Below are 23,645 nucleotides of genomic sequence, written 5' to 3'. Positions count from 1 at the left end.
TTCATCAGGTTTGCTTCAGAAATAGTGTCAGCAAATGGGCAAATAAGATACAATCATTTGATACTAAATTGAAAGCTCTTAAGAAAAAATGGATGAAAAACTTGTAAAGAGGAAAGAGGAGATGAAAGAAGCCAAGATGATGGAAAGTGCTATAACAAGCCTCTGGAGAGATAAAACAAATTGATGACAAAGTAGAAATTTTAGAGAGAGGGAGAGAAATTCCTCACAGTTAGAAAGCGTTGGAAAGAGAACTAGATAATCTGGCTATATTTGATTGAGAGAATAAGAATTTTTTTATGACTTGGAGTAGACATGTCAAACTTGCAATGTCACATGACGTTGCGCAACTTATCGGGACGGTTTTGCCATTGCCAGCAATGGGGTGGGCGCGGCTTCCGGATGATGCATCCAGCCCGCAGGCTGGCAGTTTGAAACCCCTGACTTAGAGCAAGGTCATATGATTCTAGTGAGGATATCAGAGAAAAGATTATTAAAGTCCTGGCAATTTTTTTGTATTGGGCAGAGGCGTATACAGAGGCATAAATTGATAAAAGTGTATAGAATAAATTCTATATTTGCAAGAACAAATGTTAGCAGGGGTGTCAAACTGCCAGCCCACAGGCCGGATGAATCATAGCGAAACCGCACTCACCCCATTGCTGGCAATGGAAAAAAAGTCACGCTACATCACGACACATCAGGTGATGTTGCAAATTTGACACCCCTGTTGTACGGGATGCTTTCATGCACTTTGTCAGGAAGAAAAAAATGATTAGGTTTTTCATTAAGTATTGGCAATATAGATATAATTGCTCTTAAATTACTATCATAAGAGAAAGGAGTTTTTTTTTTGACTGGGAGATTAAAACAGGATCCCATTTTGATAGAAGAAATTGGAAGGTATGCTTTTTTTACTTTTAAAAAGCAGTTTTCAGTTGAATTCTTGTTCTGGTGGTGTGGAAATTTATAGAAAAATTCAGAGAAGAATTGGAAGATTCACATGAAAGAGTCAGAGGAGACCACACTCTTGAAAGAAACATCTCTTGCTGTTTGGTTTGGATCAAAGAGTAGATGTTCTTGAGAAATAGAAGGCTTTTGAGTTAAAAGGATATGGCATGAGATCAAGGTGGCAGGGATATTTGTGGTACAATGAAGTTGAAGATAATTACGTTTTTAAAATAACTATGTTATTTGTGCTGTATTGAGCATGGAAGAGATATAAATTCAGGTTGTGCTTGAAAACATCTTTCTGGCTCTTATAACAAGCATTTTATAGACAAGAAATAATAGGCAAACAAATTTGGCTAACTTATTGTGAGATGTTAGTATTGTGTTAGGAAGAATGTAAAATAAAAAAAATAGTGGCAGAGGGACAGTGGTTTTCTTATTTACAGTTACCAGAAAGTTTTAAACTAGATAAAAGAAATTGTAGTTTTGAACATCGTAAGGCTGAATTTGAAATAGAATTATGCACAAATGATGAACATGTTAATTGCTAAAATGAATAAACGTTTATTGAAATGTGAATTTAAAAACAATTTCTGAAATGTTTGATAAAGTGGACTAAAATTTTGGTTACAATAAACAGATGAAATAATGGGAAAATGTGTGGTTGAAAGGACTGAAATTTACACTATGTTATAATCTTAAAGATAATTTTTATACAATCATGTTTCGTAAGTATATGTCACTGGAGAAATTGTCTGGAATGTATGAAAGCACTTCAAATTCAAATATTGGACATGTGAACAAGAAGAATTGTATCATGCTTGGTGGATATGTAAAAGCTAGAAAATTAAGACTTCTTTTGGAATTGATGGACAAACAATTACAAAAAAGTCTCAGAAATTTGTTTTTGTACTTGATAACTGCAGCAAGGTTATTGCACGCACAAAAATAGAAAGATTCTGCATTACCCACACTGGAGGAATATTTGATAAAGATGATGGAACTTTCTGAGGGGGCAGAAATCAACTGGGAAGGTCGGAAACCACAATCATGTGATCATAGGATGCTGCCCTTGGTCATAAAGGTGAGCCAGTTGCTAAGCGTCTGAATTGTGGTCACATGATTGTGTGGGTGGTACAAAGCTTGCAAGTGTAAGGACTGGTGGTAAATCATTCTTTTTTCAAGGCTGTCATAACTAAATTGTTAAAGGAATGTGATAAGTCATGGACATCAATGTCATCTGTAACTGCTGTAAAAAAGATCAGAAGCTACTTTGTATCTTTTTCCTTTCTATTTTTCCTTTCCCCGCCTTTCTTGCACTTTCACCTTTCTCTTTGATTTCTTTCTCTTCTTTTTTACATTTACATTACTTTTATTTTCCTTCTTAAATTTTTTAATAAAATTACTCCAAAATCTTGATTAAATTATTTTTTTCAAACTCCAGATGTAACTCATTTATTAAAAATGTTTAAAGTGTTCAGACTCTGAATCAGTTGGAAACAGAAAAAAGTTAATTTTCCGACTAAGCAAAATATGTTTTATAGCTGGATAAGCCTACCACATCCTCTACCATCTTGTGAAAACACAAAGTTGGAGCTCTGTATTTGAAATTGGTAGTATTTTTTCTTGCCAACTGAATGACACTGCGATTTCACACTGAAATGTCATGTAATACAGTTTGCAGATCAAGACAAAAATATGTACATTTACATGTGGATAAAAAGTATTAGTAACTAATTCCTATCTGTTCACTAATCCAATGTATGTTCTTGGATTTTTAATGGAAGTTAATAAATGGAAGTGTATTTTGTTGAAAGAAACCAGACTGAACCTTTGTAGTATACAAATACAGAAATTATGTTTTTAACTAATATTTGGACATCTCACTGCATTCCTAAAAATAATCTTTGATCTTTTTTTAACATGAAGTAAACACCACCACTAAGTCATGCTGTAAACCAATCTGAAAGCATCAAGCAACATCTGATCATCAAGTGTCACCATTCTCCACAGAGAAGGATCTTTGGACGGAAATGCAAGTCATACAGCATTGTTATGAAACAGGTCGCCTAGGCAGAGACATGCTTCAATAGAGTTAACTGCCACAACAAACGGCCCTACAACAACCCATAAGGCTCCACCTAACATTTCCCTGAAGGACACCATCCTCAGTCCCATAAATACAAGCCAGTAAACATCCTAAACCATTTTGCAAAGGCAGAGAGGAAGTCCAAAGAGAAGACACAAGCTCACGAGGCAAGATCAAGAGTCAAGGCCCAAATGGCAAGGCAGTTCCACAGGGTCAGACAAGTCCATGAGGCCAAAGGCAAGTCCACGAGGCCAAAGGCAAGGCAAGGCACAGGGAGAAACAAGAGTCAAGGCTGAGTTTTTCCAAAACAGGGAGTGTAAGCCAAAGCAAACAATTGTTCCTGACAAAGACAGATTCCCCGAGCTGCTCCTTAAGTCAACCCATGCCAGGTGTTCCTTGGGAGGAGGGCAGGGTGACATTCTCCTGAGCAGCCTCTCATGCTCTACTTGCCTCTGCTCTACTCTGTGCCTTTGGATTGAGTGGTGGAGGCAGCTGTTCCTCATCAAAGGGGATCTGCTGTCTGTAGCTGATCCTCCCCCATGTCTGTGAGGACAGGCAGCTCTCTGGTCAACCACTTCCCCCAATGCCTGAGGGGGCTGGGACAGCATCGTTCTCAGCCCCTGGCCTCTCCAAACATTCCAAGGGAGACATGCCATCCCTGTCAGACAGTCCTGATTCCAACTCCTCCTCCTGTGAACTGGAATCCGATAGGGCTATGACACATTATCCAGGAAAGCTATATGACATCAAAGGAAATCAATGGCAGGGAAAGAGATGCAGGAGTGAAGTCATGAGCAAACAAGCAGCTGATTGGTGATGAAGATTGGAAGATGGCTGAGATAGTAAGGAGGCTCCTGAAGGCTAAGGTAGTAAGTGGGCTGTGGTCAGCCAAAGCTATAGAATACCTGGTGGATCTCTGTGGACCATAGTTTGAGAATCATGGCCTTTAGTAACCTCTGCAGGAGCGAGTGCTGCCGGAAAATGAATTACGAAAAGAATTATTTACAGATTTTGGATTTCATGTATCTTTGGATTCTTGAAATTAGTCAGCTGATTCAGATGGCTGTACATCTAAGCCTTAAATATATAAATGAACTACTTCAACTAGTTGTCAAATTATATTCCTTTGTACTTTAAAGATAAAGGATCTGATGGGAAATAATGTCTACTGATGATGAATATGAGCACACCTAAAATGATCAAAGCTAGGATATGGTTTCTTGATGTCCCTGAAATTTACATAGATTCAATTCACATTCAGTTGAGAAGAAGCAGAAATTATTTTAACAAATATAATTCTGTTTGCTAATATAAAAGGTAAAGGTAAAGGTTCCCCCGCACATGCGTGCTAGTCGTTTCCAACTCTAGGGGGCGGTACTCATCTCCGTTTCAAAGCCGAAGAGCCAGCGCTTGTCCGAGGACGTCTCTGTGGTCATGTGGCCGGCATGACTAGACGCCAAAGGCGCACGGAACGCTGTTACCTTCCCACCGTAGTGGTCCCTATTTTTCTACTTGCGTTTTTACGTGCTTTCGAACTGCTAGGTTGGCAGAAGCTGGGACGAGTAACAGGCGCTCACTCTGTTACGCGGCACTTGGGATTCGACCCGCCAAACTGCTGACCTTCTGATCGACAAGCTCAGCGTCCTAACCCACTAAGCCACTGCGTCCCATTTGCTAATATAGATATTACCAAATAGGTTCCTGTAATATATTTTGTAGCATTACCAATTCTCTTATGAAAGGCAGCAGTTCAAATTCTTTTTTTTTTTTACTTCTATTAGATCAGGGGTCCCCAACTCCCGGTCCGTGGACCAGTACTGGTCTGTGCCATGCCAGTAACCGGTCCACACAAACAAGCAAAGCCCCGTCCGTGGGATGCAGGCATCACACAAAACCATGCACTCTCCGGTCCATGGAAAAACCTTTCTCCATGGAACCAGTCCATGGTATCCAAAGATTTGGGGACCTCTGTGTTAAATCAATTGTACTTTTAACCCTAGCTGCTACTTCAACTGAAGAAGCTTCTTGGATGAGAAATGAAACATCTTCAAGGAAGAAACCAAGAAAGTCCGGCTGCTCTTTTGAAAAGCACGTTTGGGACAACCGTGACCTGGATGATTGAGAATTTCCACAGACATTCTTCAACTGAATGCTTCATTGGGCCTGAGAAGAAGTTTTACATAGCAATTTTTGTAGATTACTGCATCTGGTAAAAAACAAATAGATTAGAGCTATGTTTGGGTTTGCATGTTAACATGAGCCAGATTGTTAGGGTGCCTATAATCTTTTTCTGAGGCAAGTATGCATAGAATAGTAACTTTGAGCATTAGTCCAATCTTAATGTAATAGTGTTTAATATCTCTAGAGATCTCTGCAGAATTGTTAAGAATTGAGCATGAGTTATATGCTCTAAAGCTCTCATAAATTTGTCTAGAAACAACCATTTCCAAACTTCAGTTTGCAAGTGTAAATATTTCTAAAATTGGTTCAGTGAATTACACATTAATATTGATTTTTTTAAGCTTTACACTAAATTTGGTTAAAACAGGAATTCTTTTGGATTGAGATAGGCAATTAAAACTACAATAAAATCTTAGATTTATCTATCAGTTTCTTATGATCCTGGGAATATGTAAAATCGATTCTTAACCTACAACTGACATGTCAAAATGAGAGATTATATTTCATCTGCCTGTTTTGTTTCATTTTAATCTCCTTCAGTAGCAATAAATCAGCATTTGGTGACTCACAGCAACCTCAGCTGTATTTAAATATTTCTCCTTATTTTACTTATAAATAAAAAATTGTATTTATAACAATGTTGACAAAAACAGGAATGTATCTTCTACAGAAGTTGTGAACTAGTGATTTAACTGCAGTATAAACAAATGTCTCTTGAGCTTGACATGATACGAACCCCCTAGAACATAAGCAATTTATTGCAGAAATAGTGTACGTTAGGGCTATATGGCACTTTGGATTTGAAAGCAAAAATGTACTTAAAGCACATTATGATAGAAAGCATATATTGCACCTATAGAATAATTCTCGTTTACTGACTGCCTCCCTTAGCCACTATTTGATATAACGACCGTGCTGAAAAAAATAAGTTTACAATCAGTCCTTGAATCTGTGGCCATTGCTGCATCGCTATTGTCATGTGACCAATACTCAGACCCTTCATAACTGGCATGCATTTACAATGGTCACAACATCTCATGGTCAAGTGATCACCATTTGTGAATGCATGGCTGGCTTCCAACAAGCAAAGTCAATGGGGAAGTAGGCAAGAAGTCACAAGTTGCAATCATATGACATTTCATCAATCTGCAGCAATTCACTTAATGATTGCACTGGAACTGATATAAGTCCAGGACAGCCACATAACATTTCACTTCATGATCACGATGCTTAGCGACGGAGTTAGTCCCAACTATACTTGGCAAATGAAGACTACCTGCAGTTACTAGGTGCTGTACCTGACCTTAAATTTTTGTTATTCTGCCAACAAACTCACAACAGATAATTTTTAAATTGGTCAATCTACAGGTTAAAGAAGCCAATCATGAAAAATTTTGTTCAGACCACAATCATAAAAGCTATCAAACCACTTTACTTAAAATGATATATGGACCATCAGATTGCTTGTAAGTTTCTGTCATGAGTCAAGCATGAATGCCATTTCTGTTTTGTGCAAGAATGACCATCTTTGATCATCCAGATTAGTTTAATCTTTCTCCAGCAATAACTAAATGTAGTACACAGGAAGTTAGCTTTAATTTTGTAGTTTAGGTTACCTATAATTTTCTTCTGTTTTTATCAGACTGTAACAGTGGCATGCTTGATTCTAATTACTCTTTCTTATCTGCATCTTAATGTGTATTTCCAGAGACCAAAGTCCCTTTTTCCTAAAAGACAAATATATAGGATTAACAGTGCACACCCCAATATTATCTTCTGGATGACCCCACTGGATTCCTAGAAAAGACAGTCGGTCTTCTAGAGATTGAATCACAGCATATCTATTATGTGAATGTCTTGAGAATCTTGTCAGTACAAACACGTTATGTGCTATTAGTGAAATTTAAAAATAAAAGCAAGCTTTACTAGTAAAAAAATGAGAATTGTTTATTTTTTTAATTATAAGAAAAGGTTATCTGTATGTATGTGTGTGTGTGTATGTATATGTATTTATATGTGTGTGTGTGTGTATTCCCAGAGGTGAAATGCAGGATAGCAGAAGAAAAGTTGTAAAAGTTGTGCATCTGACCTAATTTGAGTATGAAGCAGCATACAGTACCTGGGATAAGAAAACTTAAATTGCTTAGAATCATTTTTGCTGATTGCATTAGGATAGATGGACAATACCCAACTTTCAAAGAAAAATCTTGCTGAGTGGGACTTACTGTCATGACAACTGAGTGGAAATGAAATGAGCAAAAAGGAAGTGAGATTGGATGAGGCCCATATTGCAGATGAGATAGCTTGCATTCATGAGATACAATCAATTCAAGTCTGAGAATGTCCACAGGAAGGTTATTGGTATCCACACTGTAGAAGGTGCTGGAACAAAGAGTCCTGTTTCTGACTGAGTACAGCAGGCGAATCGAGCTCTGCCACCCGCCCAGCATGCATCACCAACACTCGATCTGAGTCCAAGATAGTGTTCAACCTAGTGGAAATAAACACAATAGCATAGGCATAGCGTAAGAATACCTTAGATATGCATTTGGTGCTCACTTAATAGATTTTCCAGACACTGGATGACGTGACCACATTTTTTTAAAAAATAAGGTCATTATAAGGCTCAAATGATATATTCTGGAAATAGGCTTAACCAGTGGGTTGTTGTTGTTTTTTTGCTGTTCATGTGAAATACAGTTTTTGCCTATGTTTTTATTTGTTAAAGATGACATTATTGAAAAGATTTTAAAGACAAAGAAGAGCCCTCCTATATTAAACCAATGGCTTCTACAGGCCAGTTCTATTCCCATGTAGCCACCAAATCTGCATAAAAGCATTACATTATTGGCAGTAACTGGAGCGCGTGACTCCAGGCATGTCACTAGAAGGCGAAATCATGAAACTGCGTCTCACTTAACTTTGGCTATGTCATGGGGAATTCATTGGAGAAAGCAATTCTGTTTGGAAGAGTTGGTGGCAAAAGGAAAAACCCAGCCGTCAAAGAACGTGGTGACTGGACACCATCAAAGCTGACATCAGCCAGAGCTTAGAAAAAAAACTCAAAATAGTACAAGATTGGAGAGACCTGGCCCATAGAATCGCCAAGAGTCGGATTTGACTGAATGGAAAACATCATCATCATCATTGGCAGTAAAATGATCCTCAGTGTGAAATCTTTTTCACACATGTACTCTGGAGCATGATCTGCACTAGTACCGTTTTCAGGTATGAAGCAGGAGGTAGTATTTATTTAAAACACAACTGCTGCTCATTGGGCATATGCTGTAAATCGCACTGTTCGTGTTTTTCAAATGTGAGCACTTATTCAATAGAATGTGAGGGGAAAAAATGAGGTGGTTTTAGGGAGATTAAAGGTAAAGGTAAAGGTTCCCCCACACATGCGTGCTAGTCGTTTCCGACTCTAGGGGCCGGTGCTCATCTCCGTTTCAAAGCCGAAGAGCCAGCGCTTGTCCGAGGACGTCTCCGTGGTCATGTGGCCAGCATGACTAGACGCCAAAGGCACACGGAACGCTGTTACCTTCCCACCGGAGTGGTCCCTATTTTTCTACTTGCATTTTTACGTGCTTTCGAACTGCTAGGTTGGCAGAAGCTGGGACGAGTAACAGGCGCTCACTCTGCTACGCGGCACTCGGGATTCAACCCGCCAAACTGCCGACCTTCTGATTGACAAGCTCAGCGTCCCTTTAGGGAGATTACTCGTGTTTTAAGAAAACATAATAGCGCTGTAACTGATGGTTATAAACTATTGCTGTGTGTATTGCTTTGAGTCTTATCTGCAGATGCAGATATGTGAAGACCCAGTTTAAAATGTTTGAAAAATGTGAAAATGTTCACATGTGCCAATTTCAAACAGCTTTAAAAACAGAAAACTAAATTTCCTCTTAGTATCTGTGGCTGCCCAAATCCATCCTAAGACAAGCTTTAGTGCAGCTTGATTTGGAAATCACTTTCCCCAATCAAGAGATATTAGGATCGGGTAGAAGCACTCAAAAGAAATGCTGGCAAGGAAAAACTTGAATGTTGAGGGAAAGCAGCATCAAGCAGTTGGCCTGGGTGTGTCAATGTCATGGTGAATAGTTGAAATATTTGTGTAGAAACATCTTTCAAGATACTCGGCATAACCCATGATTTTTGGTCAGTCGCTAGCAGCAATATATAAGAAGTTAGATTTTTTTTTCAGTCATAGAAACTGAAGAGCAGAGGCTAAACAAGAAACACAACATTACCTGTGGGCAATAGTTAAAACAGTTTTATCTGCAAATCGCTGGTGAATGGTCTGCTGGATGAGTCTGTCTGTTTTCTGATCAATACTTGCTGTGGCTTCATCAATGCACAGAATCTATTATTGAGACAAAGTAGAAAGCATCCTTCCAAAACAAGAAAAAACAGTTATGCCATTTCTGGGGAATAAAAACCTTTTGGCATACAAAGCAAAGATCCACAAAGTCCAAATGTGGACAGTAAGGTGCTTCTGGAAAATCTCAAACCATGAAGACTAATAGTCCTCTTGGTTTTGCTCTTGATTTCAACCTAGGCCACTTCTCTCTGTGGAAATTCCATTTAGGTATCATGGATTTGCTACCCATGAAGAGGATTTACATTTTGTAGCAACAAATTACATTAATTACAGAGTAAAGAAAGTTATGTTCTGTATCTTGAATCTTGTAGGTAGCTAATCTTGAGTTACAAGAAAACAATACCTTCTTTTCTACCCAGTTCTCCATATATATATATATATATATATATATTCGTATATATATATATAGTTTTGTAAGCCTACATAATGCCCTTAATTATGTTTTTTCCTAATTAAAAGCCCAGAACAACTTAGCCTTTCTCCTCTGTAGGACAGATGCTCCAAACTTGCTTTAGCTTTTCCAGCTCCTAGATAATGGTTCTGACATCTTCCAAGTATGGCAGGATGTATAAAAAAAAGAGAAAGAATAAAACCCAACCACGACTCACCTTGGCCTTAGTCAAGAGGGCCCTTGCTAAACAAACAAGCTGTCTCTGTCCTACTGAGAGACTTTTTCCTCTCTCGCTCAGCTCACAATTCAGCCCACCTGCATGAAGAAACAAATGTGAGATTAAATTTTTTTCTACTAGTTCATTTGCACCAGACGTTCGAGAGAGAGAAAACTTGATTTGCAGCAACTAGTGCTGACAATGTGTGCTCAGTGAAAAGATTCTTTTACTACAACCTCCCTTTTAGAACATCTCTTCTGAATTGGAGTTGTGATGCAGGCCACTCTTCTATCTACCTATCTGGTTACCCCCCCCCCCATAGCTCTCTAACGTAAATGAAGCTCAATTATTTCATGGGGGAGGGGAGTTTGATTCTCCCCCAGTTGATAAGGAAAATTGTTCTCCCCTTCAGGTACGAAATAGGGAGAAAGGAAAGCCATGCCCTACAGTACAGAGAAAATACCTAAAAATAGGAAAAAATACAGTAACCAGAGAGTGTGCATGCATTTTCACTAAGCAAACACAAGCTTACAGAGAACACACATACACAAATGCAAATAAATCATATATACAAAGGGAAAAAATACTAAAGAGTATAAGGTACACACAGAAAGCATCCAAACATTTTGCAGTCAGCCATATCGTATTGCAGTCATGTTGGGTTTTTATCTATTGCTTTTTAAACATTTCAAAAATACCCACCACCACCACCACCCCCAAAGTAGGAGTCTCCTGTCAAGATTCTTGGCATCTTTTGTTAAATCTTTTACCAGCAGACTATAGTACCAAGTCTTTTATGCAAAGGTGAGAGAGATCCGGAGAGAAAAAAAATGATAAAACAAAAGTGGAGATAGTTGAACAAGTAGCTCTTCCCGAATGATCAGATTTCTGGACATGAGGGGCAAAAGAAAATAGTCCCCATTTGTGACACGATAACAAGTTTGTGAAGAACAACCTGTCCCTCTGCTTGCCTACTATGGAAAGTGAGGGAGCAAGAGGAAAAGAGGGAAGGGTGAAGAAGTAGGAAGATCTGGCCTCGGACCTTTTTGATTTTGGCTCCATCCAACACCATCTTGATACATTTTTCTGAAGAAAATTAACCTTCTTAAGCCCCAAATGTATCATTCTATGGCAGCCTGAGAATCTCCAACCCTGTGGATATTAGTATTTTCTTTTTTACTTACTCTGATCAGTTTTCCAACACCTCAAATTATGAAGGATGGTTTATTACGCTTTTGATGCCCTTTGCTCCAGGGCATTCTCTCCCAAGCACGACTCACCCATCTCTGCAAGTAATGTGTGCAAGTGGCATTGCTCCAAAACTTGGTGCAAGTCATCATCTGTGTGATGCTGCTGTGGATCTAGATTCTCACGGAGTGTCCCACTGAACAAAAAAGGGTCCTGGGGAATTATGGCCAATCTAGATCTAAAAAGAAGACAGCAGGAAATAATAGCAAGCACACAACTGATACATTAAATAATGCTTTTGCTATCTCATTTAAATTGACTTCTCAAATGGATGCAAAAGAGTTCGAGGAACACTGGCATCACCGTTCACACACTGAGGCAGATTTAAGTGGTTTAATCTGTCACAGCAAAGTTTACGCATGATTAAGCTTGAGAATCACGATACCAACAGCTGAAGGACCTTGAGCCACTGTTGTTGAAAATGACTCACCTTAGCTCCTTCAAGCTTACAGAGCAGTGGTCAATACTGTCTAGGAGGATGTGTCCACCTCTCAGCTCCACCATGCGGAAAAGGGCCAGGAAGAGAGTGGATTTTCCAGAGCCCGTACGTCCAACTATCCCTATTTTTTCCCCAGGATAGATAGTGAAGGTAACACCATCCAGGGCATTGGGTAATTCTGGCCGATAGGCTAATATTACTTGTTGGAATTCAATTTGCCCTTTAACTGGCCAGTTTGGGGCAACCTTGAAGGAAGAAAAAACAATGTTAGAAATGAGCAGAGGAAGCTACCATGGTGCATTTTTTTCTGATCAATTACTTAATATGTAATTATATTATGCAGAAATGCAGCAAATCAAATCATGGAATACCATGTAGTAATGAATTACTGCAAATGTTATTTTGAGCTCTTCCCACTCTAGATGTGATAATCTGATGGGAGATGACTGGGCTCCCCAGCCCTCTTGGCACCAACTACTTTTCTACTGAGCTTCTGCTCTTGTTGCAGTCTTCAAGATGATGGCATTGGCTTCATTCCTAGAATGGAACTTTTCTGGGCTGTTCAGCAATTTGCCAAGACTCATCCTTCATGCAAGATACTCGGCAGAACCTAGGAAATCTGTATGAAGAGATTAATTGAAATCCTTCTCTCTTCAGTGTGGCTGTTTTAACCCTCCCTTGCCCCTCCTCTGACTCTAAATTATGCTTATTAAAACAAAGTGACTTTGGAAGAATGGAAAAGACACTGGAGATTTGAGTTCACCTTCACCTTGTCTTTATGGTCCTTCAAGAATACCAGCTGCTTTTTCAAGGACACCATAAAAGCAAAGACAGACCAAAGCAATCACTAGATTTGAATTATATGAAATCAAATATTCTACACAAATCACTCTTAGAGCTGCAAAACAAAGCAACCTTACCGGAAGCAGTTCCTCCTGAGATTCTATGGGAATTTCTGTTGCATATTCTTCAGTCCGTTCCACGCTCACCATCATGGTCTCTGTCTGAGTGAAGCTGGTGATGAGTCCTGACAGCAAGTTTATAACAGACAGAGCATAGGAAAGAGCCAAACCCACAAGACCTGGAGAGGCAAAAAAGGGCAAAATAAAACAAAATAGAAAGCTACCATCTCAGATAAAGAACCAGAGAACTAGTTGTGGTGAGAGGTAGTAAGTAATTCATCTCCCAAGATGAGGTGAAGGACAGAAAGATGCCAACGTGTATAGAAAAGTTTTCCTTGAACTACTGAAGTGGTTCTGACACTAGTATCACAATTATTATTATTATTATTTTAGAAATAGTGATCCAGAATCTGATCTTTCCTTTTGGATACATGCTCACTGCTTTAAAAAGCATCCTGATTCATCTACCTTAAATGCCTTTTAAAGTATCTTCAGAGAGGAGTATTTCCAGACAGGGTTCCTAATATTCTAAATCAAAAGCGCTGATCATTATTCTGTTTGTAAGGGACGCAGTGGCTCAGTGGGTTAGGACGCTGAGCTTGTCAATCAGAAGGTCGGCAGTTTGGCGGGTCGAATCCCGAGTGCCGCATAACAGAGTGAGCGCCTGTTACTCGTCCCACCTTCTGCCAACCTAGCAGTTCGAAAGCACGTAAAAATGCAAGTAGAAAAATAGGGACCACTCCGGTGGGAAGGTAACAGCGTTCCATGCGCCTTTGGCGTCTAGTCATGCCGGCCACATGACCATGTAGACGTCCTCGGACAAGCGCTGGCTCTTCGGCTTTGAAACGGAGATGAGCACCGGCCTCTAGAGTCGGAAACGACTAGCACGCATGTGCGGGGGAACCTTTACCTTAAGGTCATAAAAATGGGTCTGGTCATATGGTGACCCACTTGATGACTGTCATGACTTACAGCTCCATTACGGTTGTAATATGGGATTTCCTTATTGGAGGCTGCACATCTGAAAAGTATCCTGGGCTTCAGACAATCGGTCTAACTTTATAGAGATGATTAGAAAGAGAAGCCTGTCACGTTGAAAAAAAGGTTCCAGTAGTTTACTGCACTTCACCTGTTCTCACCTGGACTTCATTTGGCTGCAGTATTATTTTTCTCTTCCTTTAAGTGAAAAGGAACAGAAAAGCCACCTGCCTGCCCACACATAAAGTGCATGCTGATTGTACGAGCAAAAGTTGCTTTTCATTTCTTTTTCAGCATTCTTGGTACTATTATTCTTTCTTCAGAGAAAGGAGAAAAATCCAGAATCCATATCTAATACCAATGAAAGGAACAATATTCTGAGCTAAAGAAAGAAGACTCAGTGGGCAAGGATGGCATAGACGATGGTGCATTCTGCAGAGTCCATAATAATTCCATAGCTCACCTGGATCACCCAGTTTCCTCTGATGTTGGATGATGGCAATTCCTGCAATGGCAGTAACCACAGCAACGCCAATCATCTGCAGCCGAATATCTAGCCATTGCATTGCCGTGTTGCTGGCAAAACGGCAGCGCTGGTTCAATTCCAGTCGTTCTTGATTCTCTGTTTCAAACCTAGACTGGGTTCAGCCCAAAGATTAACATTAGGAAGAATTTCTCATGTGGTTCTTACCAATTGCTAAAACAGCTCTCAGTGAGCTCTCAATTTACACTTCTACCAGCTGAAGAGAAAAGCTCACCTGCCAGTCACCCTGGTTGCCCGGATAGTGCTGAGGCCTGTCAAGGTCTCTGAAAAATGAGTATAAATAGGCGACAAGGTGAGACTGTAAAGACGCTTGAGTTCACGAGAGGTACGTCGATAATAAAGCTGGATGGAGTAGTAGATGGCCACCAAGGGCAGTAGGACTAGCCCAATCCAAGGCAACCCATAGGTTATCATCACCAGTATGCCCAGCAGTCCAAAGATGTTGGCCAGGAAGATGTTGAGAATGAAAGGAAGACTATCATCCACACAGTACAGATCTGAAGAGAAGCGATTAAGAATACGGCCTGTTGGCGTGGTATCAAAGAAGGTCATGGTAGCCTGACAATAGAAAAGAAAATACAGTAAGAAGGCTAAGGGCTTTTGGAGTATTAGAATGTATTAGAAGTATCCTAATGTATTACAATTCTATTCTTTCTAGTCTCTCTGCAATCCCATACAGGACATTCATGTTATATATTTTTTTTAAAAAGGAGCAACGACATTCCCATGAAATAGGACTATAACTGTGGTGGCGAGCCTATGGCACGCATGCCACAGGTGGCACACAGAGCCCTCTCTGTGGGCACGTGCGCTGTCGCCCCAGTCCTAGGCCTTCAGTTGGGTGTTATAAAACCTTTTTGCTTTAGACCTCCACCGCCATGTGCCAAAAAAAAAGGTTCAATCAATCAATCAATTTCAACTTCTCGTGGGGAAAAAAAAGATCTCACAAAGTTGGAATTGATTTGATTGAACTTTTTAGTCTCACCCAGTCTGCCGTTACCACCACAGCCACGCCCAGCCAATGGGCCACGCCCAGCCAATGAGCCACACCCAGCCAATGGGCCACACCCACCCAACACCTGGCAATACATAAGTGGGTTTTGGGTTGCAGTTTGGGTACTCGGTCTCTAAAAGGTTCGCCATCACAGGACTATTATTTATTAAACAACGTTTGCTGTCCAATGGTCAAATAATTAGTCTGAGGAATCATGTGAAAGCAGACTGCGATTCAAAGGGGGAATCGTGATTAAACTCATCTAAAAACAAGATATCTAAAGTTAAGGTCCATTTCTAAAAGTCTTGCTGACTACCAAAATCAATTATTTCAATTATTTATTTCTTATATTGCACAAGGAGCTGCAGGGAGCTCTGACAAGATTCTGAGATAAGCAAACATTTAGAAAATTCCCAAAAGGGCAAATACTTTTTCTCGGAACTGTAGAGCTAATAATTATAATACAATGATCCTATTATTTAATGTTTTCCTACCATATGTAAAATAACAGGACAATTAATTTTCAAAAATCTAAATATTTGAAAAAAATCCATTTTTCTAAGTCTCAATTTTTATCCTCCACCCTCGTTCCTCCTTTTCCCAAACAGGGCTCCCGGGACATTACCTTCATCACCCGTCTAAGCAGTCGGTTGTGAATGACAGTTGCGGCATGGATGGTGCCACAGGCAAAGAGAAAGGCCCGCAGGATGGTGAAGACTGAATTCACCCCAGCAATGCAACCGTACACAGTCAGGTAAAAGTTCACGTTCAAAGTGCCGTTTGAAGAGATGGAGCTTAAGACTGGGGAACTGAAGAGACAGGTAAAATCAGTTTTGGAAAGTGGAGTCCTCCTCCAGGTCAGCTTCCCTCCCTCTGTTTTGATCAAATGCAATAACTCTCCCAGGAGGGCAGGAAGGGTGCTTCCTCTCTCCAACAGCACTAAGCCCCTCCTACTTTTAGTCACTGTGAGAAGGAAGGGTTGCTCCACCTGTGCCTTTCTATTAGTCTGGCATTCAGGTTCAGGCCTAGACGTTTTTGGAAATTCTACATTCACCTTAGTATATTCACTTCAGGGACTGAGGATGAGCTCACGTTTTAGCCAATCAAACTCTCTAATCTTTTCTACCTTTGAAGGCTTCTGAAAGCTTCAGCCATCTGTTTGTAGGGGAAACTTGCAACAAATCAAAGAATTCAATGGAAGCATGATTACTCGATTCCTATAGAGCAGGGCTTTTCAACCTTTTCACCCATTGTACCACTTTTAGGATATGGTAACATCCGAGTACCACCAGTCGCCTAGCAAGGTGTCAAAAACTTGATGACCAAATGAACAAAAAAAAAGGAAAAAAGTGATGAAGTACAGGTAGTCCTCGACTTACAACAGTTCGCTTAGTAACTGTTCAAATTTACAATGGCACTGAAAAAAGTGCCCCCCGAAGCCACAGCCGAGCAAGACACCTGCCTGGCCACCCGGTGGCGCTCTTCCTCCTGCCCGAGGTTTTCATTGTTGTGAGCATTTCTGTTGAGGATTGGCAGTGGGGGTGGGGTGGGGGGTGTTTGCTTTTTATTCCCCGTCTGCTGGGTAGTTGCAGCAGGTTTTGGTCACTTCACATGACCCTGGAATACTGTGACGTCATAAATATGAATCAGTTTGCAAGCATCTGAATGTAAATCACAAGACACTGGAGATGCTGCAACATTCCAGCTGATGGGCGCTTCCAGCGCTGAGCTCCAGCTGGATCCTGGCGCTGATCCTGGCGCTTCTGCTGAGCCCTGACAGCCCCGAAGAAGCGCTGATCCTGGCGCTTCCGCTGAGCCCTGACAGCCCTGCAGCTCCAGCCATCTCTCGCTCAGGCTTGTGCGGTGCTGCCACCGGTTCAGCTCATTCCCCTCCTACTTTTCTAGGATGGTCGCATACCACCTGCCAGGTGCTAATGTACCACAGGTGGTACCCGTACCACTGGTTGAAAAGCCCTGATATATAGTAATTGATGATTCTGATCCCCTCCACTGAAAACATGCTGATCCCCATCAGGTTTCAGCAAACTTTCTTGCACCCTCCCCCAGCAAGTTAGTCTGTCTATGCACAGCTCAGCAGCTATTTAGTAATATTCAGCTTCTTAATCATAGCAAGCAATGCCTTCAGAAGGTATTTGCTAAAAAAATGCATGGGTCCTTCCATATTCTGTGCAATAGGGGCTCCTGTGACCGAGGTTATCCCTGTTCCTACATCTTCTGCATTCCTCAGTTCACTTCTACTTTCCAGAGGCAGTTTGAGAGGACCGAAAAGATGTCCCAAAACAGAGAAAAAAAATCTGATTCAATAGCATGTATGTTTGGGCAGTGAGCAGATGCAAATAAAATGTAGCCAAGTTCTTTGATTGACGTACATGAGTCCCTCATGAGAGAAGAGCAGCAGTGTTGAAGAAGGAAGAGCTGCCAAGCTGTTGATGGAGTTATTTTCAGTATGAGGTAGGCTGGATATCCAGTTTGAGAGCCACCAATCGGAAATATTCCTAGAAGCTGCAGAGACGGGTAACTGTCAGTGAGTGAGACTTTTATTTATTTAAACAAAAGTTAAGCCTATCCACATGTCTTTTGAGGTAGAGAACTTACCACAAAGCAACTCCTTCTGTCAATTTTAATATAATGAAAGCACTTTCAGTGTGGCTTTACAAACTGAATAAGTGCTGAGTAGACCCTACTAGAAAATGATTACTGTTATTTTTAGTTGTATTATAAGACTCTGCAAGTGGCTTTGAGATGTTCGATTAAATAGCATAGAAGCAACAGTAATAAATATATGGGCATGCCATAAATAAATTGCCTTATATGAAAATTAAATTTTAGTTAAGAACCTTTTCCTAAATTACGTGGAACTTTGTGGAAACCTTTGGCTTATTCAAACTTCCTCAGATAACAGGCAATCATTCATGGGTTCCCTGGAAAGTGGCTGGAGAATCAAAATTTTCCTACACTGTAGATCAGAGGTCCCCAACCTTTTGGGCCCTGGTTCTGTGGTGAAATGTTTTTTCGTGGACTGGAGGCGGTATGATTTTGTGTGCTGCCTGCATCTCGCAGATGGGGCTTTGCTTGTTTGTGCGGACTGGTTGCTGGCATGCCACGGCCCAGTACCGGTCCACGGACCTGGGGTTGGGGACCTCTGCTGTAGATTATAAAACTCACTCTTAAATACAAAAACTGCCAGTAAATCACTAGCATTCTTCAGTTACCACAAAGACTTAATATTTGTTCTTGATCTTTAAAACAAGAAACTTCAAACTTGAGAATTGCAAGTTTTTTGTCTATTTGATATGTGACTTATCTATTTGTTGCATTTAATTTATAGTCTATTCAACTCCCAAACAACTAGGTGGCTTACAATTAAAGACCAATTTAATTTAATTTGTACCGTAAATTAAAATAAAATTACAACCGACTAGAAAAGCAAAGTACAAAAAACCCCAGAAACCAAGCAAAATACATGCTCTTTCTCTATCTCTCTCTCTCAAAAAAAAGGGGGGGGGGATTCCAAAATCATTCTGTCCTCAGTGTCTGGAAGAACGATGAGGTCTTCAACGATTCTCATAAATTGATGCAAAATGCTAAAATTTTTATAAAGATGTCATTTTTTTTTGGAACTAAAGATTCCGAATTGCTGAGAAATAGCCAGCAATCAAGAGCAGAGAGAAACCTGAACAGGGAAGGAGCAATGTTATAAGCTTACCCTGCATGAGCAGCAGTGAAAGGAGTATGGACAAAGCTAGGCAGCTGCCAACAGCCAGCCAGTATGCCCTGTAGACCTTGAAAGCCACTGCCCCCTTTTTTTTCTCTTCCTCCTGCTTGAGAAAATGGTTTAGTTGAATTGGCTCTTCTTCCTCATGCTCCACTTCCTCCGCTTCATTGCATTCAGTGACTACTTTGGAAACAGGAATAACAATAACAGGAAACAGGAATAAAAATAACAGGTCATTGTAGGTTCTTGATTGGAAGCACCCGTTCCCCAAACCTGAGGACTTCTTATGACTTCTGCAGAGCTTTAATCCTATTTTATTACTCAGAGGCAAACCACCATCCGGCCTTTAATGTAGACAGCAATGTCCAGGTGGATAGATCTTGTTACAACTGCCTGAATTCTATTCCTTTGCCAGTCATTTTTTCTTGAAATATATAGCCTGTCTTTCTCTAAGGGCAATCATAGCTGGTTATTCATAACCAAAAGTTATTGCAGATAATGGTCAATTCAATATCTATTATTATTACACAGGATCCAGATGTCTTTGGTGTTCTGTTGTGCTACTAGTGCAGACATACTGTATTTCCCTAGTTTATAACCCATATTACTTTCTTCCTGAGACTTTACTCAAATGCACATCAATTCAGTAATAAGCACTAATGGAACATGGCTTTTGCAGAATCATTTGTTATCTACTGGCATTACTAATTGTATTTTACCTGAAGCATTTTTGTAATATATTTTCATCTAATTTACAAAGTTAACAAAACTTGTAGGGTACAGGACTCTATTTTCATCAATGGTATTGCTTCAGTTGTGGATCGAGAACTACCAGAAGTGCAGGCAGGATTTCGAAGAGGCAGAGGAACTAGAGATCAAATTGCCAACATACGCTGGATCATGGAGAAAGCTAGGGAGTTCCAGAAAAACATCTACTTCTGCTTCATTGACTATGCTAAAGCCTTTGATTGTGTGGATCATAACAAACTGTGGCAAGTTCTTAAAGAGATGGGAGTACCAGACCATCTTATTTGTCTCTTGAGAAACCTATATGCGGATCAAGAAGCAACAGTGAGAACTGGACACGGAACCACTGATTGGTTCAAAATTGGGAAAGGAGTCCGGCAAGGCTGTATACTGTCGCCCTGCCTATTTAACTTATATGCAGAGCACATCATGAGAAAGGCAGGGCTAGATGAATCAAAAGTTGGAATTAAGATTGCCGGAAGAAATATCAACAACCTAAGATACGCAGATGATACCACTCTAATGGCAGAAAGTGAAGAAGAACTAAAGAGCCTCTTGTTGCGGGTGAAGAAGGAGAGTGCAAAACTTGGGTTGAAACTTAACATTAAGAAAACCAAGATCATGGCATCTGGCCCTCTCAATTCCTGGCAAATAGATGGGGAAGAAATGGAGGTAGTGACAGATTTTATTTTCCTGGGCTCCAAGATCACTGCAGATGGGGACTGTAGCCAAGAAATTAAAAGACGCTTGCTCCTGGGGAGGAAAGCCATGGCAAATCTAGACAGCACACTAAAAAGCAGAGACATCACCCTGTCAACAAAAGTGCGTATAGTCAAGGCTATGGTCTTCCCAGTTGCAATGTATGGCAGTGAAAGTTGGATCATAAGAAAGGCTGAGCGCCAAAGAATTGAGGCCTTTGAACTGTGGTGCTGGAGAAGACTCCTGCGAGTCCCTTGGACTGCAAGGCGATCAAACCGGTCAGTCCTAGAGGAGATCAACCCTGACTGCTCTTTAGAAGGCCAGATCCTGAAGCTAAAACTCAAGTACTTTGGCCACCTAATGAGAAGGAAGGACTCACTGGAGAAGAGCCTAATGCTGGGAAAGATCGAGGGCAATAGAAGAAGGGGACGACAGAGAATGAGGTGGCTGGATGGAGTCACTGAAGCAGTAGGCGTGAGCTTAAATGGACTCCAGAAGATGGTAGAGGACAGGAAGGCCTGGAGGAATGTTGTCCATAGGGTCGCGATGGGTCGGACACGACTTCGCAGCTAACAACAACAACAACAATTGCTTCAGTTTGTGAAACTGAACATTTCTGAAAGTTTTAGTTCTTGGGAGGCCATGCATACTTACTTCCTATCCATCACATAGTTCTCCTAAATTTGTATGAAGCAGAAGATATGGCTGAAGGAGAGGGCACCCTCATTCCCCACGTGATTTCAAGAGGACAAAATATCTGAAACTCTTTGTTTCCTCAACAAAGAAATCTTCAAGTATCTTATATGCACGTAGGTATTTATTTTTCTTATTTGGGAAATCTCCAAGACTTATTAGCTCAGCTTTCTCCATCTACGCCAGGAAGATTCTTAAGATGGCTACACTGGTTTGCAATTCTGGCAGTAGTACTGCAATCTCAACACATGTGGAGGGCACCAGGTCAGAGGAAGGGTGGGCTAACGCTTCTTGTCTCCACTGTTATGTTTGAAAGAAGACAATTAAATAAGAAACCCTGTATGCTTACACCTATCTTGTGGACCCAATTGTGTTCCATTATTTTAAAAAAAATTCTAAACTAGCTTTATTCTCTGTTCCCCTGCCCCAGGCTTATATTGTTTTCACCAACTGATTTCAACAAACCCACTCGTGTACGATAATGAAAACACCTACCGGTAGTACTTACTTTTGTCCTTCCTTCTCATTGCTCCAAGATTAGGGACAGCTTCTACCAATGGCAGAATGTTCACTGGAGTTCCTAGAAAAATAGGAAGATTTTGCTACTTTGCACGTGTTCTGCAGAGAATGAAACATTGCAATGCTTGATCCTCTGCTTGAGGTTCTAGAGTAGACTCTCATTTGGAACTTGATTTTCTTCTCTGCAAACAGAAAGTCTCCTTCTGTCAAAAAAAGAATCTGGTTTGGCAGATTTTTTTATCGATGGAAAGGAAATATGAAAATTTTCAGCAGCCTTATCCAGTACCAATAGTAATAGGCATCTTGGGGGAAATTCCTAAACAGCTGGAGTGCCTAAACAACTTGAGTGCCTTCAGCACTGACAAAATCATTATCAATAAAATTGCGAAAGGGAACTTTGCTTGGAATAGATTACATTCTGTGCCAATACCTCTTAACACCATCAAACAACATCTGCCTATCCCAGGTGCTTGGGAATGTTTTGATAGGTGGATAAAAATGCCAAATCTAGTTTAAACATTTGGATGACTGTGCAACCAACAATAATAGTACATTCAAAAAAGAAACTGAAGGCTTGATTTTGGCTGCTCAGCAGCAAGTTATTCTTCATGCTTTAGAAGCTCTGCTTTATACTAATTCATCTTTATTTGCGAATAATTTTTTAAAACCTCAGCTGCTTTATTAGCACATTTTACATGCATACATGATTATTTTGTTTCATAAGTACCTTTATTAATATTTTAAAAAACTCTTAATTTTTGTTTATAGTCCTCCACTTTTGCTTCTTTCTTAATAGCATTTCGTTATCTTGCATCTATTGAAAAAACAAAACTCATTGGATTATGATCTGTTTTAATTTTTATAAAATAATGATTTTTTTTATCTTTTGAAGAACATTTGCTCATTAAGCATTTTAAATCCATAATCAGGCCAAAAATTTAGAAAAGTCATTACCTGTAGCACCTAATTCAGTAAAATACAGTCATAACCTGTAGTTTTATTTAATTTTATTGTGATTTGGTACATTTGTATAGATATTTATGGCTTTATTTTGATGTTGTTTGTTGCCCAGAGTCGCCTTGCAGTGACATGAGTGGCAAACAAATTTAATAAATAAAAATAAATAAACATCTATCTCAAGTTTCCTGTTGCACCTATTAAGTTTTTTGTGCAGTGCTTGATTAGCATTTCTTACTTTTATTGGCTAACCAGCACCATTTTTGTCGCTTTCTCTACTATACTGGGTATGTTTGCTATGAATATGAAAGCAAATTCACTATTATTTAGAGCAATTAATTCAACAGTTTCTCTTAATCCAATATTTTTACTAAATATCTGTGTATCCATGCGCCTTTGGTGTCTAGTCATGCTGGCAACATGACCATGGAGACGTCCTCGGACAAGCGCTGGCTCTTCGGCTTTGAAAAGGAGATGAGCACCGGCCCCTAGAGTTGGAAACGACTAGCACGCATGTGCGGGGGAACCTTTACCTATACTTTTTACTTGTTGATGATGAGCTTTTTGTTGGAATTTACAACACGGCAAAACTTGAAAAGCCCTCCAAGCAATTTAAGAGCCATTGCAATTGAGAAAGAACCACTGTTCTTTCTCGATAAGCATGCAAGCATGCTCCCAGCTTGAATCAGGAGTCTGCTTCACATTCTGAATTCCTTTCCTGAGGTGAGTATTTCAAGCCCTAGGCAAAGAGAACAGGAAAAGGCATCAGGCTTTACCTGCCCTGAGGATTCTGCCGTTATCCATCAGTACTATCAGGTCAGCATTTCCCAAAACCTCAATTCTGTGGGTGCAAAGAATCCGAGTCTTGTGTCTGAGAATTCCTAGGATACACTTCTGCATAAGGTGATTAGCTACATCTGCGTCAACAGCTGCTAGTGGATCATCCAGAAGGTATAATTCTTTCTCCTGCAATAAACAGTGA

The 23,645-nt window shown here is 40.2% G+C and overlaps 2 protein-coding genes across 9 annotated transcripts in view; one reads left to right on the top strand and one right to left on the bottom strand.

Annotated features, from left to right (window-relative positions):
• LOC308672725 (zinc finger protein 318-like) overlaps positions 1–23,645 on the top strand; it is a 60,954-nt gene that overhangs the window by 30,767 nt on the left and 6,542 nt on the right. For 2 of the 5 annotated variants that reach the window (XR_014027481.1, XR_014027482.1), the window contains exon 9: positions 15,921–16,066. The gene's annotated coding sequence lies outside the window, so the exon portion shown is untranslated. The other 3 variants (XR_014027483.1, XR_014027484.1, XR_014027485.1) reach the window with 3 other exon arrangements.
• The window catches only part of ABCC10 (ATP binding cassette subfamily C member 10), a 31,261-nt gene continuing 15,126 nt past the window's right edge, over positions 7,511–23,645 (bottom strand). For 2 of the 4 annotated variants that reach the window (XM_081335808.1, XM_081335810.1), the window contains exons 10-22: positions 23,440–23,629; positions 21,696–21,767; positions 19,040–19,231; positions 17,703–17,835; positions 15,938–16,121; positions 14,533–14,876; positions 14,238–14,407; positions 12,815–12,975; positions 11,886–12,139; positions 11,488–11,633; positions 10,208–10,305; positions 9,469–9,581; positions 7,511–7,709 (exon numbers count right to left, since the gene is read on the bottom strand). In XM_081335808.1, the coding sequence (XP_081191934.1) occupies positions 7,574–7,709; positions 9,469–9,581; positions 10,208–10,305; positions 11,488–11,633; positions 11,886–12,139; positions 12,815–12,975; positions 14,238–14,407; positions 14,533–14,876; positions 15,938–16,121; positions 17,703–17,835; positions 19,040–19,231; positions 21,696–21,767; positions 23,440–23,629 (2,193 nt within the window). In that variant the 3' untranslated portion in view covers positions 7,511–7,573. Of the gene's footprint in view, positions 7,710–9,468; positions 9,582–10,207; positions 10,306–11,391; positions 11,634–11,885; positions 12,140–12,814; positions 12,976–14,237; positions 14,408–14,532; positions 14,877–15,937; positions 16,122–17,702; positions 17,836–19,039; positions 19,232–21,695; positions 21,768–23,439; positions 23,630–23,645 lie in introns of those variants that run through there. The other 2 variants (XM_081335809.1, XR_014027477.1) reach the window with 2 other exon arrangements.

This window comes from Vipera berus (assembly GCF_964194415.1).
Source record: "Vipera berus genome assembly, chromosome: 1".
Lineage (NCBI taxonomy): Eukaryota > Metazoa > Chordata > Lepidosauria > Squamata > Viperidae > Vipera > Vipera berus.
This window is presented reverse-complemented; position numbering and strand designations above follow the sequence as displayed.